Raw genomic sequence first — 20,334 nt, forward strand, 5'->3', positions numbered from 1 at the left:
CTATGCCTCTATTTTTGTTAATTCCACGCTGGTGGAAACCCAAACAAAACACACATTAAGAGGCTCTAATGCCTGGGTCTCAATCTCACGGCCCATGTCACCACTACTTGCGGCCTGCATAATGACATGAAGAAATGTTTTTTAAAATTATTATTCAAAACATAATTTAATATGAAGGCAATAAGCAGAGTGTTGGGTCTGCGCTTCCACAGGCCCCGCTGGTTTAGAAACTTATTCCCGTTAACGACAAGGATGCAAGGCAATCAGCGATCGATCGATTTTACTTGCTAGCAAGGGAGGCTGGTCGGAACCAGGCTCTTGGAGCTGAACGCTCCTCACCTGTCTCCTAGCCAACTTCAAATAAACAGCCTTCCTTGCCGCCTTTTATTGAAAACAGTTAGAGTACACACAAGCACCACCCATTGTAAAAAAACCCCTATGGTTCTAAAAGATAAGGTACTGTGTGTGTGTGTGCATGTATGTGCGAGCATCTGTATGTGTGTGTGTAGGCGCATGTTTGTGTTTGGGGGCCCACAAAAGGGTCATAAAGGCAGGAAGCTTACTAAACAAGAAAACAGAACCCTCACATAGGATGTCCCTATAATAAAACACTATAGCCTCCCCCACCAACAGGCTGGCTGGGGAGGGAGTCAGAAACAAAGGAATGTCTTTGATCCTACAGTTTGAACCAAGACTTACAAATTTAAGTAACATTATGACAACATTTAGCAATTTGACTCCAACACAGAGTGTTACAGGCATAAACCTAAGGAATGTAGCCTCATGGGCAGTGTAATCCCTGCTGCAGGGATAATGGACTGCAATACCCGTTGTGTGTCTGTGAGCGTGAGGGAGGGAGAAAAAAGAGAGTCAAAAAGTACAAGTTTTCACCGACCAGAAACGGGAGATGGAAGCAGGTAAATATAATAATAACCACTGCAGCTAACAAGAGCGCCTGACGAGCCCAGTTATAAGTAAGCTAGGGTGACCAACCTTCCTCTTTTCCCCGGACATATCCACTTTTCACGTTTTGTCCGGGGTGATTTTCGAGGTGAAAATGTCCGGGTTTTCCTACAGAGAACCCATTTGTGTAACGTCATCCCCGAGCTGCTGCTTTGTGAGTTGTTGTTCTGCGCTCACAGACGACACAGACAGCGCGCAGTAGCACACCTGATGATGTTTAAAAGATGCCAAAGCGCAACTGCAGCTTTTCAGACTAACTGTAAAAGAAATTTCCCTCGTACCGTCCCGGTACTGGTAATTTTTTTTTTTTTTATACAGATGAGGCCTTATTTCTGTACCATTATTTTATTCCAGAGGTTTTTAAATTTTTTGCCCTTGTTGACTTGTAAAAGCCTATATGACATTTTTTGCTTCACCATTCATTAACCGCACAGAGAAGGCGTCGTTTAAATGTGTTAAAATTTTCTTTAAGCAAACAGTATTGCCTCGGACTTCCAGTGTTAAAGTTCTTCCTGACTTTTTGGAAATCAAAATATGGTCACCCTAAAGTAAGCTATTAAGAATCGACTGTACACTGTGTTCGGGTTTTCCTCCAAAATAATAATTTCCGTTGGAGCAGCCTTTCAACTCCTCTCTCTGTCTCTCACTAGCAAAGTTGACCCAGACAAAATAAAGCTAGTTTTCAGCTACGAGCCTGAAACGGAACCCAGCTTATTAGCCAGAGGTCCCTTTACTACGGTTCAGAGCCGCGGACTTGTTTTATATACGTGTGAAATTGTTTTCTATACAAGATCGCTGCAAAAAGTGCAGCCTTATCTAATGTCCACCCTACTGTTACTCATTTTATATTAAGATGTAGAAATCTAGTTGGTATTGGTATTGCGACTAACCTTCAGTAATAGCAATAAATCACACAGTAATGGTACAGTCATGTAGTTGTAAAAAGCATGATAATATATTAAGTAATCCAAAGTTTTCAGAACGTTTCTCTCATTGAGTAACGTAACGTAACGGAATACATTACAAAATACATTGTGAGGCATGTATTCCGTAATCTGTAGTGGAATGTATTTTAAAAGTAACCTTCCCAACACTGCGTATGTTTTACTTCTTATGTCATTTTTACTCCTTTGTTCAAATCTCTGGTTAGAGAACCGGGGGTAAAGCGCCTGTCATAAGCTATCCACTAAGTTATCTCAAGGTCTTCCTCCAGTTTATATTTGTGTACTATATTAAACCACATCTTTAGTGTGAACTTGGTGACACTACCCATTTGGTCGATTACACTCATTGCTCCCTCTCGGTCTCTAATGAGATTTTGAATTTCCCTTCCCTGTATATATTGTTCTAGAGTGTTCCATTTGGATACAAAGTCTCTGTCACACCAACAAATTATAGGTCTAATTTGTTTTGCATGAAAATATTCTTCATTCTTGATCTATGACCATTCTATAGATATCTAGAGATGATTTTATCCCATAATCTATATTGTTTTCTGGGATTGTTGTTTTAAATCACTGCCTATTGAGATAGGCAGTGATTTAAATAAGTAGAGAAGCTGGGAAAAAATACTTATTTTTATAGTCTCTATTCTTGAACCAATATCTAATGAAAGAAGGTTCCACCCTTCCACGTCACTCCTTATCTTTGTCTATTTTAGTGAATGGACAAAGAAATAAGGAATGAACACTGGGCTGTGAGTTCAGTTCTTTGATCATTAATATGCAAATTGTCATGACCACTCATCAACATTTACTGATCACTTGGATTCGTTAATGATCTGGTTCATATCTATACAGTGGTCCCTCGTTTATCGCGGGATAAAAATAACCTGTGATAGTTGAAATCCGCGAAGTAGCCAACTTAATTTTTTTTATTATTATAGATGTTTTAAGGCTTTAAAACCCCTCATTACACACTTTTCTCAGACAGGCATGAACAATTTCACACTTTTCTCTCATTTAAACACTCTCAAAGTTCCAACCTTCGTAGAAAAATAAGTCCAGTATTATAGAAAGAAACCAATGGCACCCGCAGGTGCCTTTGACGGTGCACGATTTGTTGACATTGTTGTGTTTGTTGGGGAGAAAACTTGTCCAAATTGTCCATTGCTATTTTCTTCTTGGTTAAAATTTTTATCTTTCTTTTACTCTTGAGTTACTACTTTGTATTTTTCCTCTGCCCATTTAGTTTGACCTCCAGATAAACTGCACAGCGATCTTATACACCTGCTTCTTGAATTTCACATTTCTTTACCCATAGTTCCTTCTTATGTGTAAAAAAACAAACAGTCAATTTTTGTGTAGCTGTTATTGGTCCCTGAGTAGTGTATAGTCCCTCTTTTAGGGGTGTACTGCCCTCCAGATGTGAACTATCCCAAATTCTTTGTCTTAATTGTTTTTGTAATGAGGTTAGTATTTTTCTTCTTATTTGTTGTGTCCAGTTTACTGTCTAAAACTATATTAAAGTTGTCACCACATATTAATATCCCTTCCATTTCCAGACTTATGGTATCAAAAAAGGTTTAAAGAAATGTTTTCCACTGTTGGGCTATGCATATACAGTACATGAATCACTGTGGCCATTTCATCTTCTAGTCTTCCTTTCACAAGGACAAATCTCCCTTCTTTTTCCTTAATTTTTTAATGCACTCATTTTGCTTAAAAGACAGAAGGTGAAAGTGGGAAGTGCATCCTTGTTTTGTTAACATAAGACTTATTGCCGCTACTACGGGCACTATAGCAGTTTTTTTAAGAGCAGGGCTCCATGGAGTAAGTTTGCCTTAATAACTTTGTGTCACTGACAATGGGCCAGTCTACTTAGCCCAATCTACTTGAATGGAGGAGCCACAGTGTCTGCTGGCCGGGGGTGGGCTAACGACTTGAATCTGTCTTTTAACAGATTTGACAATGGCCCACTTATCACCTCTCCCACCCCCCAGGTTCCATTAACCCCCCCCCCCCCCCCTCCAGTTGCCCCCCCCCCCCCCCTCCGGGTGCAATGCCATTGTCACCTGAGCTCTACTCTCACCACAACCCTGCTTCACCCCTATCCACACATCTACCCACAACAAAGCCAGCCCCCCCCCCCTCCAGCTCAGCCTCACATCTACTTCACAGCTGATCAGGTGAAAAATCAGCTCAAGAGGACGAAGGCAAGGAAGGCTGCAGATCCGGATGGAATCTGCTCCAGACTGCTCAGGGACTGTGCAGACCAGCTCTGTCAGGTGGCCCTGTACATCCTCAAACTGAGCCTGAGCCTGGAGAGAGTTCCTGAACTGTGGAAGACTTCCTGTGTGGTTCCGGTGCCAAAAATCGCACACCCCAAGTAGTCCAACCACTTCAGGCCTGTTGCCTTGACTTCTCATCTGATGAAGACTATGGAATGGCTCATCCTGCACCACCTTCGGCCACTGGTGGGCTCAGTGATGGATCCCCTGCAGTTCGCCTACCGTTCTGGAATTGGGGTGGATGACGCTGTCATCTACCTGGTACACCGATCCCTCTCTCATCTAGAGCAGGCGGGGAGCACTGTGACGATCATGTTTTTTGACTTCTCCAGTGCTTTCAACACCATTCAAACTGCACTACTGAGAGGGAAGCTGGAGAGAGCCGGAGTAGGCAAACAGCTGACTGCATGGACCATCGACTACCTTACCAACAGACCACAGTATGTGAGGCTCCATGACTGTGCATCCGAGGTGGCAATCTGCAGCACAGGAGCACCACAGGGCACGGTTCTCTCACCTTTCCTGTTCAGCCTTTACACTTCAGACTTCTGTTATAATTCGGATGATTGCCATCTACAGACGTTCTCAGATGATACAGCCATCATTGGATGCGTATCAGACGGGAATGATCAGGAATACAGGGGGGTCATCAGTGACTTTGTTGGCTGGTGTGAGACCAATGTACTCCAAAACAACGCCGGCAAGACAAAGGAGATGATCATAGACTTCAGGAGGAAGTCACCCACTACTACACCGGTGAACATCCAAGGGAAAGACATTGAGATAGTGGACTCTTATAAGTACCTGGGTGTTCACCTCAACAATAAACTGGACTGGACTACAAATACAGACATCCTGTATAAGAAGGGCCAGAGTCGACTCCACCTGCTGAGGAGACTGAGGTCCTTCGGAGTCTGCAGGACTCTGTTAACCCTTTAAAACCGGTGAGAGCGGGCACGCTCCGTTTTGTGCAACTACATTTAAATACTTGTAGAACTGCAACCACATAAGCTAGCGCAATAATTTTTTTGCATATGAAACCGGAGGAGTTGTACTTACATCTTATGCCATCAGCTTGTCCTAGGTAACGGTTTCCTTCCACATATGGCTTTGCAAAAACTGCATAAAAAGCACTTGCAGCAACCAAAACATAATATTCCAGAAACACGCTTTGCCGATCCGATCAGCTGTTCATAACACTTCCTACGTTACAATAGACATCAGCGTGAACTATCGCGTGTCCGCCATGACCTGCCCGAAACCGGAAGTGATGTCATTTTCGCGGAAATGTAGTTTTTTTTTTTTTACCATCAGGGCTTCATGAGCCTATACTGGTGTTTTTAAAAGATATGTTTGACTTTATGACTTTCTGTGTCGTTTCTGAGATGCTTAGAACTAAAATTGCACTGCTGGAAATAGTTTATTTTGATGCATATGCTGCTTTTTTGAACAAAAAAGCAGCATATGCTTTTTTGTATATTTTTTTTATGCACCAAAAAAAATATAGTGCAAATTTGCACTATAATATTTATTTTCGTTTTTCCTGTTTTGCTGTTTTTCAAAAATAAAACTATGAAGACACTCAAAATAAATTTTCTGTGGTGGGAAATTATTTTGTGCAACTTTTTTGTATTTACAGTTTTGAGGGATAAGCCTCTTAAATTTGTCTAACTAGAAATATATGTTTAAAAAAAACAAAAACGATTTTCAATTTTTTTGTAGTTTATTGCACTTTCTTGCAATTTTTGTAATTTCTATGCACTTAATGCCGACATATTATTAAAATTTGGGCTATAATGGTTGTATTGCAACTTGAAATGCTCCCAAAAATGGCACTACAGCATGTAAAAATATAATATAAGCTCTGGCGGACTTGGTAGGTCGTAAAGGGTTAAGGACATTCTATGACACTGTGGTAGCATCTGCCCTTTTCTATGCAGTGGCCTACTGGGGGAGTGGATGCACGGACAGGGAAAGGAGCAGGATTGACAAACTGGTGTGGAGGTCTAGCTCCGTGCTGTTATGTCCCCTGGAGTCTGTGGAGGTGGTTGGCGAGAGGAGGATGTTAGTTAGTTAGCTGACATCCATCAGGAACAACCCACATCACCCACTGCATGAGTATATGAGTGGGCTGAGCAGCTCTTTTAGTCAGAGACTGAAACACCCTCGCTGCAGGAAGGAGCGCTTTCGCAGATCTTTCTTGTTTGAATAAGTAATTAAAATGCATCAAAAAAGGAGAAGTAGTTTCTATAAAGACAGTATCAATTGGAGTGTATCCTGCTGACAGCTTCTTTCTATTCTGACAGGATGGTGACAAACTAATTATGTACAAATGATCAAATTAAAATCCCATTTTACCACATTCATTTTTCAGAGTGAATTTGGTGCCTTCTTCCCCATCATGTGTTTCTTTGTATTCTTCTCAGGTTTCATTAAGATTATATAACATTTGGGTATGAAGATGCAAATTAGCAGTCCAAAACTGGAAGCAAGTATAGCAAAAATTTCTACAGCAACACTGAACTTCCCAGGGGAGCTGACATATGCTGGGACAAATGTAATCCATACTGCACAGAATATCAGCATGCTGAAAGTGATAAATTTGGCTTCGTTGAAATTATCGGGTAGCTTTCGAGCTAAAAATGCAAAAATAAAACATAAAATAGCCAGAAGTCCTATATAACCAAGCACAGCCCAAAAGCCCACAACTGAGCCGAGGGCACACTCCAATGTGATCTTGTCTTTGATTTCCTTAAAATTCTTAAATGGAAAAGGAGGAGAAGTTGTTAGCCAGATGATACATATGTTAATTTGTATAAGAGTAAATGCTGTAACACAGAGTCTCTGCTGTGTCTGCCCAAACCATTTTTTAACATTACTACCTGGACGTGTAGCTCTGAAGGCCATTAAAACAACCATAGTTTTTCCCAGAAGACAAGAGATACAGAGGACAAAGGTGATGCCAAATGCTACATGTCGGAGCATACAGGACCAATCAGAGGGCTGACCAATGAAGGTCAGAGAACACAGAAAACACAGAATTAAGGAGAAGAGCAGCAGGAAGCTCAGTTCAGAGTTGTTTGCCCTGACAATAGGAGTTTTCCTATACTTGAAGAAAATAAGTATCACACCAATCGTCATGTGGGCCCCAAATATAGATGCTGCAGTCAGCAGTGCTCCCATAATTTCTTCATATGATAGAAACACTGCTTCCTTCTTTATACAAGCATCTCTTCTCTCATTTGACCAAAACTCAGGGAGACATCTCACACAGGTGACTGAATCTGGAAATTAATATTAAAACAGACGTTACTTTTACCCAGTACAGTTGTGTATGCCTCTGCCATGATATATTCTACTGGTGCTTTAGAATTAGAAGTTGAAAAACAACATTATTATTGAATGACTGCTACACTGTTTTGTGATTAAATGACGATTGACACAGCATTCATCAGAGATTGTGAATGTAGTATACTTTCCCCTAGAATTTTAAAGGAATATGCATATAATTTTAAAAAAAATCATGAGCATACACAGGCAGAAAGATACATAATTCTCCTGTTAGAAAATCAAACATGTCCCTTTTATCCTAACGATATCTATATCTATATATCTATATCTATCTATTTATATGTATATGCATGTGCATGTGTGTATATATATCTATATATATACATATACATATATACATATACATATATATATACATATATATATATATATATGTATATATGTATATGTATATATGTATATGTGTATATGTATATATGTATATGTATATATGTATATGTGTATATGTGTATATGTATATATGTATATATGTATATATATATGTATATATGTATATATATATGTATATGTGTGTATATATATATATATATGTATATGTATATATGTATATATGTATATATGTATATGTATATATATATATATATATGTATATATATATATATATATATATATATATATATATATATATGTACATATATCCCCAAGAAAGAGGAGGAACCATCATGAAGAATAGGCCTCTGCACAGTATGTATGCTGGCAGACAGAGGAAGTGGCTGACATCCAGAAATCCTACCAGTGCCTCGAAAAAGCTGAAAGACAGTACAGAGGCACTAATCATGACAGCAGAGGAAAAAGCTCTGAGCACAGGATCCATAGAAGCTGGGGTCTGTCACACCAGACAAGACCCCAGGAGCAAGCTGTGTAAAGATGCCCCTGAGACAATCCAGCACATAACTGCAGGATGCATGTTGCTAGCTGGCAGGGCATACATGGAACGCAATAACCAAGTGGCTGGCATAATATACAGAATCATCTGTGCCGAGTATGGTCTGCAAGTCCCAAGGTCAAATTGGGAGAAACCCCCTCGAGAATGATCGAGTTAAGATTCTGTGTGGCTTTTTGGTAGGACTTGACAAAGAAGTGCAGGAGACAGATGCTGTCCAGTGTAGCAAGTGATTTATTCACCATTTTGTGACCAACCAATATTTACAAAAATAAATAAAAAACTCGACTCCAAAATTAACTCAGTTCAAATAAACATAACTAAACTTAAATCAACGGAAATTAAGGTCAAACTGCACACAGCTACACTGCCCTGGTCCTTCCTTCCTTAACACCTGCTTTCATCTGCTTAAATAGTCCATTCACCCCTGGACTATTCCATTAGGGTAGGTATGGCAAACATTTCTATACTCAAACCTGTACTACTACTTATCCTAGCAATAAAACTCTAAGGTATAGTCACTACATCCATCCATCCCTTTGCTTCCGCTTATCCTTTTCAGGGTCGCGGGGGGGCTGGAGCCTATCCCAGCTGTCATAGGGCGAGAGGCGGGTACACCGTGGACAGGTCGCCAGTCTGTCGCAGGGCCAACACACAGGGACAGACAACCATCCGCACTCACATTCACACCTAGTGGCTATTTGGATTATCCTATTAACCTATCCCCACAAGTTGCATGTCTTTGGATGGTGGGAGGAAGCCGGAGTACCCGGAGGGAACCCACGCAAACACGGGGAGAACATGCAAACTCCACACAAAATGACCCCGGCTTGATGGTAGAATTGACCTTCTTGCTGTGCGGCATAGTCAATACATATTAAAACAAATCCATTTCTCTACTAACACTCTAAAAATCAGCTTTATTAAATTACAAAGAGTCTCCTCCTTCTTCACCTGGTCTCTTCCTGTGACCTCAGATTAACCAGGAAACTAAGCTACATTTCCTCCTTTTGTTCCTGGAACACAGGTAGGTAAGGTGGGTTCAAACAAAACCAATTAACAGTTGAAATAAATAACATGTTAACTTAACAAACTTGTCAGAATTGAGTTAAACCAAGATGTTGCACAATCTGTAAAAGTGCAAAACATAAACAAACCCAGGATAGTAGATGTTTGGTTATTGCAGACTACATATGAGATATGGCTAAATCAAAACAAGAATGTTAACTAAAAATATGGACAAATGGTGTTCTCACCACTTTGTCACAGGCTTTCAGATACAGATGGACAAAATGGAGATGGCTAACCAACCGGACATAGTGGTGGTAAACAAACAGAAGACAACAGCCGTAGTGATAGATGTAGCGGTTCCCAATGACAGCAACATCAGAAATAAGGAACACAAGAAGCTTGAGAAATACCAAGGGCTCAGAAAAGAGCTCAAGAAGACGTGAAAGGTGAAGGTAACAGTGGTCCCAGTGGTAATCGGAGTGCTAGGTGCAATGACTCCCAAGCTAGGTGAGTGGCTCCAGCAGATACCAGGAACAACATCTGAGATCTCTGTCCAGAAGAGCGCAGTCCTAGGAACAGCAAATATACTGCACAGGACCCACAAGTTCCCAAACCTCTGGTAAAGGACCTGAACTTGAAGGACAGACCACCCACAGGGGCAAGAGGGAGTTTGTTGAAATATATATGTATACTCTTCTAAGGTAGCACGTTTTATTACAGCTCAGTACTTAAATAGTAATAGTCAGGTAACAAGGCAGAAACAAAGTAGTAATGCAGTTATCGGCCCCTCTGGTGTTGGCCAGAGGGGCCGATGGCGCGATATGGCAGCCTCGTTTCTGTCAGCCTGCCCCAGGGCAGCTGTGACTACAACTGTAGCTTGCCTCCACCAGTGTATGAATGTGAGAGTGAATGAATAGCGGCATTGTAAAGCGCTTTGGGTGCCTAGAAAAGCGCTATATAAATCCAATCCATTATTATTATTATTATTATTATTAGTTAAGTTGCGCCTTAGGGTCGGGGAACGGGTCCTGACTGTCATCTGCGCTTATGCGCCGAGTGGCAGTTCAGAGTACCCAGCCTTCTTAGAGTCCCTGGGGGGGGGGGGGTGCTGGAGGGTGCCCCACCTGGAGACTCTGTTGTCCTGCTGGGAGACTTCAATGCTCACGTGGGTAACGACAGCGAGACCTGGAGGGGCGTGATTGGGAGGAACGGCCTCCCTGATCTGAACCCGAGCGGTGCTCTGTTATTGGACTTCTGTGCTAACCACAGTTTGGCCATAACGAACACCCTGTTCGAACATAAGAGTGTCCATAAGTGCACGTGGCACCAGGACGCTCTTGGCCGTAGGTCGATGATCGATTTTGTATCAGCAGACCTGCGACCATATGTTCTGGACACTCGGGTAAAGAGAGGGGCTGAGCTGTCAACTGATCACCACCTGGTGGTGAGTTGGATCAGGTGGCGGGGGAGGACGCTGGACAGACCTGGTGCACCTAAACGCGTAGTGAGGGTGTGCTGGGAACGTCTAGCAGAGGCCCCAGTCCGCGAGATCTTCAACGCACACCTCCGGCAGAGCTTCAACAGCATTCCAAGGGAGACTGGGGACATTGAGTCCGAATGGACCATGTTCAGCGTCTCCATTGCCGAAGCTTCTGCATTGAGCTGCGGCCACAAGGTGGTGGGTGCCTGCCGTGGTGGTAATCCCCGAACCAAATGGTGGACACCAGAGGTGAAGGGAGCCACCAGGCTGAAGAAGGAGTCCTATCGGGCTTGGTTAGCCTGTGGGACTCCGGAGGCAGCCGACAGGTATCGACAGGCCAAGCGGAATGCGGCTCGGGCAGTGGCTGAAGCAAAAACTCGGGTGTGGGAGGAGTTCGGAGAGGCCATGGAAAAAGACTTTCGGACTGCCTCGAAGAGATTCTGGCAAACCGTCAGACGTCTCAGGAGGGGAAAGCGGTGCTCTACCTGCACTGTGTATAGTGCTGGCGGAGCGCTGCTGACGTCGACTGAGAAAATTGTCAGGCGGTGGAAGGAATACTTCGAGGACCTCCTTAATCCCACTGACACGTCTTCCAAGGAGGAAGCAGAGTCTGGGGATGAGGGGAATGACCCGCCAATTTCCGGGGGCGAGGTCACTGAGGCAGTTAAACAACTCCTTGGTGGCAGACCCCCTGGTGTTGATGAGGTCCGCCCCGAGTTCCTGAAGGCTCTGGACGTTGTAGGGCTGTCCTGGTTGACACGCCTCTGCAATGTTGCGTGGAGATCAGGGGCAGTACCTGTGGACTGGCAGACCGGGGTGGTGGTCCCCATCTTTAAGAAAGGGGACCGGAGGGTGTGTTCCAACTACAGGGGGATCACACTCCTCAGCCTGCCTGGGAAAGTCTATGCCAGGGTGCTGGAAAGGAGAGTTCGTCCGTTAGTCGAACCTCGGATACAGGAGGAACAATGCGGTTTTCGTCCTGGTCGCGGAACACTGGACCAGCTCTTTATCCTCTCCAGGATACTTGAGGGTGCATGGGAGTTTGCCCAACCAGTCTACATGTGTTTTGTGGACTTGGAGAAGGCATTCGACCGTGTCCCTCGGGGTGTCCTGTGGGAGGTGTTGCGGGAATATGGGGTGTCTGGCCCATTGCTACGGGCCATTCGATCCCTATACAACCGTTGCAAGAGCTTGGTTCGCATTGCCGGCAATAAGTCGGACTCGTTCCCGGTGGGTGATGGGCTTCGCCAGGGCTGCCCTTTGTCTCCGGTTCTGTTCATAATTTTTATGGACAGGATTTCTAGGCGCAGCCAAGTGGCGGAGGGCTTTCGCTTTGGTGGCCTCAGAATCTCATCTCTGATTTTTGCAGATGATGTGGTTCTGTTGGCTTCATCGGGTGAAGGCCTCCAGCTCGCACTGGAACGGTTCGCAGCCGAGTGTGAAGCAGCGGGAATGAGGATCAGCACCTCCAAATCCGAGGCCATGGTTCTCAGCCGGAAAAGTGTGGAGTGCCCACTCCGGGTCGGGGATGAGTTCCTGCCCCAAGTGGAGGAGTTCAAGTATCTCGGGGTCTTGTTCGCGAGTGATGGGAGAAGGGAGCCGGAGATCGACAGACGGATTGGGGCTGCAGCTGCAGTAATGCGGACGTTGCACCGGTCCGTCGTGGTGAAGAGGGAGCTGAGTGTAAAAGCGAAGCTCTCAATTTACCGGTCGATCTACGTCCCTACCCTCACCTATGGCCACGAGCTGTGGGTAGTGACCGAAAGAACGAGATCGCGGATACAAGCGGCAGAAATGAGCTTCCTCCGAAGGGTGGCTGGCCTCTCCCTTAGAGATAGGGTGAGAAGTTCGGCCATCCGGGAGGGGCTCAGAGTAGAGCAGCTGCTGCTCCACATGGAAAGGAGCCAGCTGAGGTGGTTCGGGCATCTGACAAGGATGCCCCCTGGGCGCCTCCTGGGTGAGGTGTTCCAGGCATGTCCCACCGGGAGGAGGCCCCGGGGCAGACCCAGGACACGCTGGAGAGATTATATCTCTCGGCTGGCCTGGGAACGCCTTGGTATTCCCCCGGACAAGCTGGAGGAGGTGGCTGGGGAGAGGGAGGTCTGGGCCTCTTTGCTTAGGCTGCTGCCCCCGCGACCCGACCCCGGACAAAGCGGATGACGATGGATGGATGGATGGATTAGTTAAGTTATTACCATGCTATTACCAAAGTAATAACCACTTAATAACCAAGTAATATTATGGTAGCAACATTTGTAACAGGAAAGGAATATTATGCTGACATTTATGTTAATGCATAATAAGCACCCAAAAACTAAGTTTAATACTGTAGAAATACAGCTCGGTAAAAGAGTGGTAATAGTAGGGTAAAAAATGCAGTTTTCAAGTAATAACTACTGAATTACCACTGGTGGTTTCTGTGTAATAAGCAGGAAACAGAACTGCAAAATGCAAATCTGCCTCTCTATTTAATAACATATTAATCAACTATTAAAGCAGACGTAAGAACGTTGTGATTACCTGGAAACACCTGTGGTAGTTTTTCTGTTATAAGCATAAATAGAAACAACCTACAAAGAGCTGGCTGCCAGTAGGTGGCAGACTGCTGTCTACTGGGAATCTGTCATTTGTATTTTAGCCCTGGATAAAAACAAAGAAGAAGTAGTGTGTCTTTTTGGCTTGCTTCTTGGAGCGATGCTTGCACAAAACAATGGATTATAACAGTATATTGGACAAACGGGAGAACATAGATGGCATCTTATTTTTGTGTACTGGACATTTTAAAAATTAGTTCCACTTCCTTTCCTACCTGAAATATTTTTACGATACTATGCATTGTCATCCATATTTAAACTATGCTGTGAAAGAGGGTCCTTTACACTTCTATGCACACCTAATATATTCATATGTATTATTCTTTTAAGCTTAATTATTAGTATTTTACCTAAGTTTTTTCACTTCATTACAGACTTCCTGGTTCTTGTTTCATTCAGTTATAATGATCATGGAATTCAATTCCTGCTTATTAACCCTTTAAGACCTACCATAGAACCAAGTCCGCCAGAGCTTATATCATATTTTTACATGCTGTGGAGCCATTTTTGGGAGCATTTCAAGTTGCTATACATCAATACAACCATTATAGCCCAGATTTTAATAATATGTATTCATTAAGTGCATAGTAATTACATAAATTGCAAAAAAGTGCAATAAACTACAAAAAAATTGAAAATCGTTTTTGCTTTTTTAACATATATTTGTAGTTAGAGAAATTTAAGAGGCTTATCCCTCAAAACTGTAAATACAAAAAAGTTGCACAAAATAGTTTCCCACCACAGGAAATTTATTTTGAGTGTCTTCATAGTTGTATTTTTGAAATACACCAATTTTTATACACTGCAGGAAAAACGAAAATAAATATTATACTGCAAATTTGCAAAAAAGCAGCATATGCATCAAAATAAACTATTTCCAGCAGTGCAATATGAGTCCTAAGCATCCCAGAAACGACACAGAAAGTCATAAAGTCAAAGATAACTTTTAAAAAGACGAGTATAGGGCCTTAGGCCCTGATAGTAAAAAAGACTACATTTCCGCGAAAATGACGTCACTTCCGGTTTCGGGCAGGTAATGGCGGAAATGCAAAAGTTCGCGCTGACGTCTATTCCAACGTAGGAAGTGTTATGACCAGCTGATTGGATCGGTAAAGCGTGTTTCTGGAATATTATGTTTTTGTTCCTGCAAGCGCTTTTTATGCAGTTTTTGCAAAGCTTTATGTGGAAGGAAACCGTGACCTAGGACAAGCTGATGGCATAAGATGTAAGTACAACTCCTCCGGTTTCATATGCAAAAAAAAATTTTGCGCTAGCTTACGTGGTTGCAGTGCTACCGGGATTTAAAAATAGTTACGCAAAACAGAGCGTGCCCGCTCCGATCGGCTGTAAAGGGTTAAGCAGAAAATGCCAAAGGTGTTTCCTGGTGGTCATCACTACTTTTTAAGTTTGGTTATTAATTTGTTATTAAACAAAAATGGGCAGTTTTGCAGCGCTGCTTCCTGCTTATTACACAGACTCTTTGACAAGTAATTGAGTGGTAATAACTTAGAAATTACCACATTATTACATATTTGTTTCTGCCTTGTTTCCCTAGTCCAATGACATTAATGTTAGTTTAATATTTCTTAACTATAACCACTGTTGCTACCATGATATTACTTTGATGTTGAAAGGTTATCACTTTACAAACAAGCTGTAATAGAATGTGCAGGCATACAGACTAACCTGAGGCAGTGAGTTAAATATTTTCAAATATTTTAATCAGGCATTCTAGATGGAGATTATCTCTGCATAAAAGCATTAATCAAAATCATTAAATAGTTCTCATATGGCCTTCCTACATATATAACTTTGCTTTGCAACACACCAAAATTAAATGAAATATCACCACACCGGTAACGTTGCTGATTTCTCCTTCTGCACATCTTATACAGTCATAGCAGCAAACAGGCCTTCCTTTCTGGAGAACCTTACGTGTTCCTGGGGGACATTTCTCACTGCAAACTGACACAGGAACCTGCATGATCAAGAACGTTTAACTGTCTATAGACATTGAGAAAAAAAATGTCTCTGTGATGTTCTTTGTTAAAAAACAAATAAATAAAACTCTTAATGTTGAAGCATCAAAACCAAAATAAACAAAGTATGTACATATGTATAAAATTAAAAAATAGAACAAAAACATAAAAACAATGAAATTGTACGATAGCTTACCTGCTTTGAGTTTCTTGCCCAAATTAAATACTTGTTTTGCAGATTTAGCTGTTTTTCTTGAACTAATGATGGATTATAAAGACCAACTGTGACAAACTCCACAACGCCGTTTTCTTTTGGCTGCCAATTTATAATGTCATACTTTGCTGCTGGATCTCCATTCTCATCAAAGTGAACCTCATCTCCTTCCTTAGTTGTGAAATGGATCTTTCGTATGTGTTGCAGAACCTAAGAAATATGTTATGACTCAATTTATTGCGTGACAAAGATTTTGCACACCTACTGACTGAAAAATATACAGAAGAACTGCAAAATGAAGTTCTTGAAAATATTTTTAACTAAAATATCTTTTTAATAATGTATCTTAATGTGAACATTGTAATGTAAATTAGTAAAAAGCTCACCGTGAGTGGGTCTAGCTGCACATTTTTGTTACATGTTTTATTACAGCTGAGGATATTGTGAAGTGCATGGGCCACTGCATACACTCCTTTGTAGACATTGTTAAAGAGAGGCATGAGAGACATGTCAATGAAGCTATTTTGAACTCCAGTTACATCTTCATGCCCAGTACACTCTTTCTGAATGTCTGCTGATGACGCTGACTGCCTAAACCTACAGTTAAATAATGTCTCCCAGAACTCAATAAACAGTTCATTGTTTGATGAATTGAGTGGCTTCTCATTCAGTATGAACTCTCTCAGGCCAGTGACATGTACTTTAGGAATGGAAAGACCTATGGCACCATCCAGTATGTGATGTGTGTCCATTTCTGCAGTTCGTGAATCAAATATCCAAGTCTCACTGCCTATCCACTGATACCCAGACAAGTTATGGTATGAAAACTCAGGTAGCAGCACATTCAAATCTGCACGGGTAAGGAATGTAACAATCACCTTGGAGGTTGAAGCCTTTATAATGTCAATTATCCTTTGTATCTTGGCAGATGGATCTGTTCTAAAGAAAGGTACAGAATACTCCAGACAGATGCCCAGCTGCTGTGCAGTTTCAGTGAATGTGGCCATGCCATTATTTCCATAATCATCATTGGATCTGATAGCTCCAACCCAAGTCCATCCAAAATACTTGACCAAATGGGCCAGGGCTCTGCTCTGGTAGTAGTCACTGGGTATTGTTCTGAGGAAGGATGGGTACTTGGTTTTGTCACTGAGACAAGCACATGTAGCAAAGTAGCTGATCTAGAATAAAAAATGAAAAACTTATAAATGAAAAAGACACAAGATGAAAAAAATGAAGCTGTTAAAAATAAAATATTTGAATTTTTTTTTTAACAGCTGTGATGCATATGCATAGATACAAAAATAGCAATTCTACTCAGTACAGGTACATAAAATGTACCAGGCAAAGCTTTGATCTAAGAAAACAAAATATTTTTAAAAGTATTCAAAGATTTAAAAAAAAATTAGATATGTATAATACCCACCACTGGTATAAAAAAAGGTCCGATGACAGTAGCTACTGCTATGCTTTTAGAAGAAGAGGTCGCTCCTATAATGGCCTGCACATGTGCAGGTCTGGTGCACGTTGTCTTTGACGGTACAGACACAATTTCATTACCATTAGCTAAAGCCAGGGTAGCTCCAATGCTTCTGGTATCAGGTCCACAAATGTCATAGATTTTATAGCCCACAGAGATTCCTGGCAGTAGGTCTGTGCTGTTATTAATTTCCTCAATGGCAAAAAGCATAGCCTGGGCAAACTGCAAATCTCTGAAATTTAAACTTAATTGAGACAAACAATTATGAATAATTGTGTTCCTTAAAACAGACACAAATATTTATGGATAAATGTTTAAATAGAAACAAAAGCATTTCTCATGAAAACATTTAAGATAAGATATGATAAGATAACATTTATTAGTCCCACACATGGGAAATTTGTTTTGTTACAGCAGAAAGTGGACAGTGAAAAGTTACATAGAAAAATTAGAAAAACCCCTAATGAAAGGAATTTAAACGACTGAAAAAATCAAAATAAATTTTATTCTACTTTTGATTCCTAACAGATTTCGTAAATGTAAATGGATTTGTATCTTGTCATTTACCTGGTACATTGTAGTCGCAGAGGTTTGATCATGTAGGTATCTGTTCTGTCTTTCCAGCCTGTGTGAAAAGAAAACACCCCACCCAGTATAATTTCTCCATCTTTAAATAGCAGCAGGTTCTCAGGATCTCCTCTACGCCTGCACACTGGCTCCTCAGCAGAAGAGGCAGATGCCACTAACAGCAGTTGCAGAAGTGCCCATCCCTTTTCTGGCCATCTTTGTGTTGATGTCATTTCTTGAGCTAAACCCTTAGTAGCATTAAAGTACTGTAATGACGATGAAATACTTAGACTGGTATTTATACCTTTCGGTGCAGCATAAATAAAAATCGAATAGAGACAGTTAATTCCCAGTAGATGTACAAATTCAGCAAAATGAGGGACATGCCCAACTTTGCCATTTAATGTAGTTTCATATATGTAAAATAAGGATATACACAGGTTTATTTAAATATGAATTAACAATGCAAATCACAATTCATTACAAATGAATATGTAGAAAAAAAAAATTTTTTCCAAAACAGTACTTTTATGGAGTATATTTTTACAGCACTCTTAGAGTTTTATGAAACAAGTTACAGTCATCCATTCACTTCCACTTTCACATCTGTGATGAATAGATGTGATATTAAGATCTGTCATCAGCAGTGTTGGTCAAGTTACTTGAAAAAAGTAATCAGTAACTAATTACTGATTACTCCCCCAAAAAAGTAATCCCGTTACTTTACTGATTACTTATTTTCAAAAGTAATTAATTACTTAGTTACTTAGTTACTTAGTTACTTTTTAAAAACACGATTTACAACCTGAAGAGGTGATAAAGTGATAGATCTTTCAGCCCAATTCTACTTTTTCTACATAATCCATCATACAAAATGTAATCAAATGGAAAAGTCTCTTTTTTTAACTTGTTTTATCAGTTTTAATCTTTTAACTTTATGCATCAAGCAAAACATTTAATTATATGCAACATTCTCTGACTTGAATAAATTAGTTTAACATTTAAACCTATTTTCTACACATTCCAGCACATAAAATAAAATATTTTTTGTGTTTTCACTCACTCTTTCAAACAGATGCAAGTAAAACACAGCAGAAAATAAATAAAGTCAAAGACTCAGCGGTCCTTTTGCTCTATTTTCACCTGTAAAGCAGGAGCAGGGTAGGCGGAGGGTTACCCTGGTGCAGGTGTGCTGCGGTCAGTTGAAGAATCCGCGCGAGTGTCTCTGTGAGTTTCCCATCACGTCGTAGCTACTCGGTGCTTGCTCGGAAGTTTAGGGGTTTTTTTCGCTGTAAAAAGAAGTTTTCTTCCCACGCACGATGGACGCTAATGTTTTTGTCACTTTTTATGGAATCAAACTCAAAGTAAGGTCAGTACTTCCACACTTTAAACGCTGCACGCTCATACTCTCTCCCGCACTCGATATATTATCCATTGTTGATCTGCACACAGCTGCTGTCACCAACGTCGCACTTGCTTACGTCACTGTCATGAGACATTCTCGCAAAAAAAATCACGGTTTTAGTAACGCAGTAACGCAGCGTTCCTACGGGAAAGTAACGGTAATCTAATTACTGATTTTGCAATAGTAATCCCTTACTTTACTCGTTACTTGAAAAAAGTAATCAGATTACAGTAACGCGTTACAAGTAACGCGTTACTGCCCATCTCTGGTCATCAGTATGATACTAATTTCATTCTGAAGTTTACAAATGACAGTTGTGTGGATAAGTACTTGCTTGAGTCAGTTGCATAGGTGGTTCAACAGACCCACAAGTTGAAGCTGACACTGTCCCCTCTGTGTTGTTGAGTCATGATGTGGAAAAACCAAGCGTTGCAATCAGCTGGCAGTGCAATATCCTTTTTCAATGAGTACCAAGCACTTCCAACCAGTTTACACCAGTTTGCAACCAGTGTGGGGGGTCAGTACTCAAGAACAATAATGTATTACACATTATGTGTTACATTTAAGTAAAACAGTATGTTATATACTCTTAGCCTAAAGTTATTTGTTATGTTACTCAATACTTTCTGGTAACTTTGTAAAATGACCGGTTATGTTGTTTAGATGAGCTGCATTTTATCACATAAAATATTGCTGATTGTATCCAACGGGCATCTGCTCTGCCAGCTTGTTCTGTATACTGACCCAGCGAAGAGAAATCAAATCTGGCTTTAGCCTGTTGGTCCAGTGAACCACTGGTTCTACTTAGATGACAGATTCCATTCAGCATCAGCAACAACGTACCAGATGTGAGATGAAGAACAAACACAGCACAAAGGCAAGAGTACATGATCAGCAGTTTAGAGGTATTTTAGACATTCAACACCAACAGATTTTTTTTTATTAACTGTAATTTTTGTTTACACTAAAAACTCATGTTCTAAAATACCATATATTATATTCTGTTGTAATTCTATACGAAAGAAGAGCTTGACTGTTATTGCTGTTACCAATATATTAAGAGAATAAAGGTAAACTTTCCTGATTTCATTTGCTCTGTATCTGTGTCTAGCTGCTCTTTGAGAATCATGCATGAAACTGAGGTAAGTGACGGAAGTGACGGACAAGGTAAGCGACCC

General features: G+C 41.1%; 1 protein-coding gene across 1 annotated transcript; it reads right to left on the minus strand.

The window, feature by feature from the left end:
• Positions 1 to 6,562: 6,562 nt before the first annotated feature.
• On the minus strand, positions 6,563 to 17,798 carry LOC113036255 (extracellular calcium-sensing receptor-like). Its single transcript, XM_026192469.1, has 6 exons — positions 17,752 to 17,798; positions 17,131 to 17,428; positions 16,091 to 16,885; positions 15,687 to 15,914; positions 15,366 to 15,489; positions 6,563 to 7,476 (listed from the first exon to the last, which is right to left on the minus strand). The coding sequence occupies exons 1-6, from the start codon at positions 17,781 to 17,783 to the stop codon at positions 6,563 to 6,565; spliced, it is 2,391 nt and encodes a 796-aa protein (XP_026048254.1). The 5' UTR covers positions 17,784 to 17,798.
• Between the last annotated feature and the right edge of the window lie 2,536 nt (positions 17,799 to 20,334).

This window comes from Astatotilapia calliptera, chromosome 14 (genome assembly GCF_900246225.1).
Source record: "Astatotilapia calliptera chromosome 14, fAstCal1.2, whole genome shotgun sequence".
NCBI lineage: Eukaryota > Metazoa > Chordata > Actinopteri > Cichliformes > Cichlidae > Astatotilapia > Astatotilapia calliptera.

Bases quoted from the DNA above. Each gene is read 5' to 3' on its own strand.
- LOC113036255 (XM_026192469.1), bottom strand. From the start codon at position 17,783: ATGATCAAACCTCTGCGACTACAATGTACCAG. The intron at 16,886-17,130 runs GTGGGTATTATA...TTTTTATTCTAG, and splicing joins GACCTTTTTTTATACCAGTG to ATCAGCTACTTTGCTACATG. The intron at 7,477-15,365 runs GTGTGGTGATAT...ATTAATTTCCAG, and splicing joins AGAAATCAGCAACGTTACCG to ATTCAGTCACCTGTGTGAGA.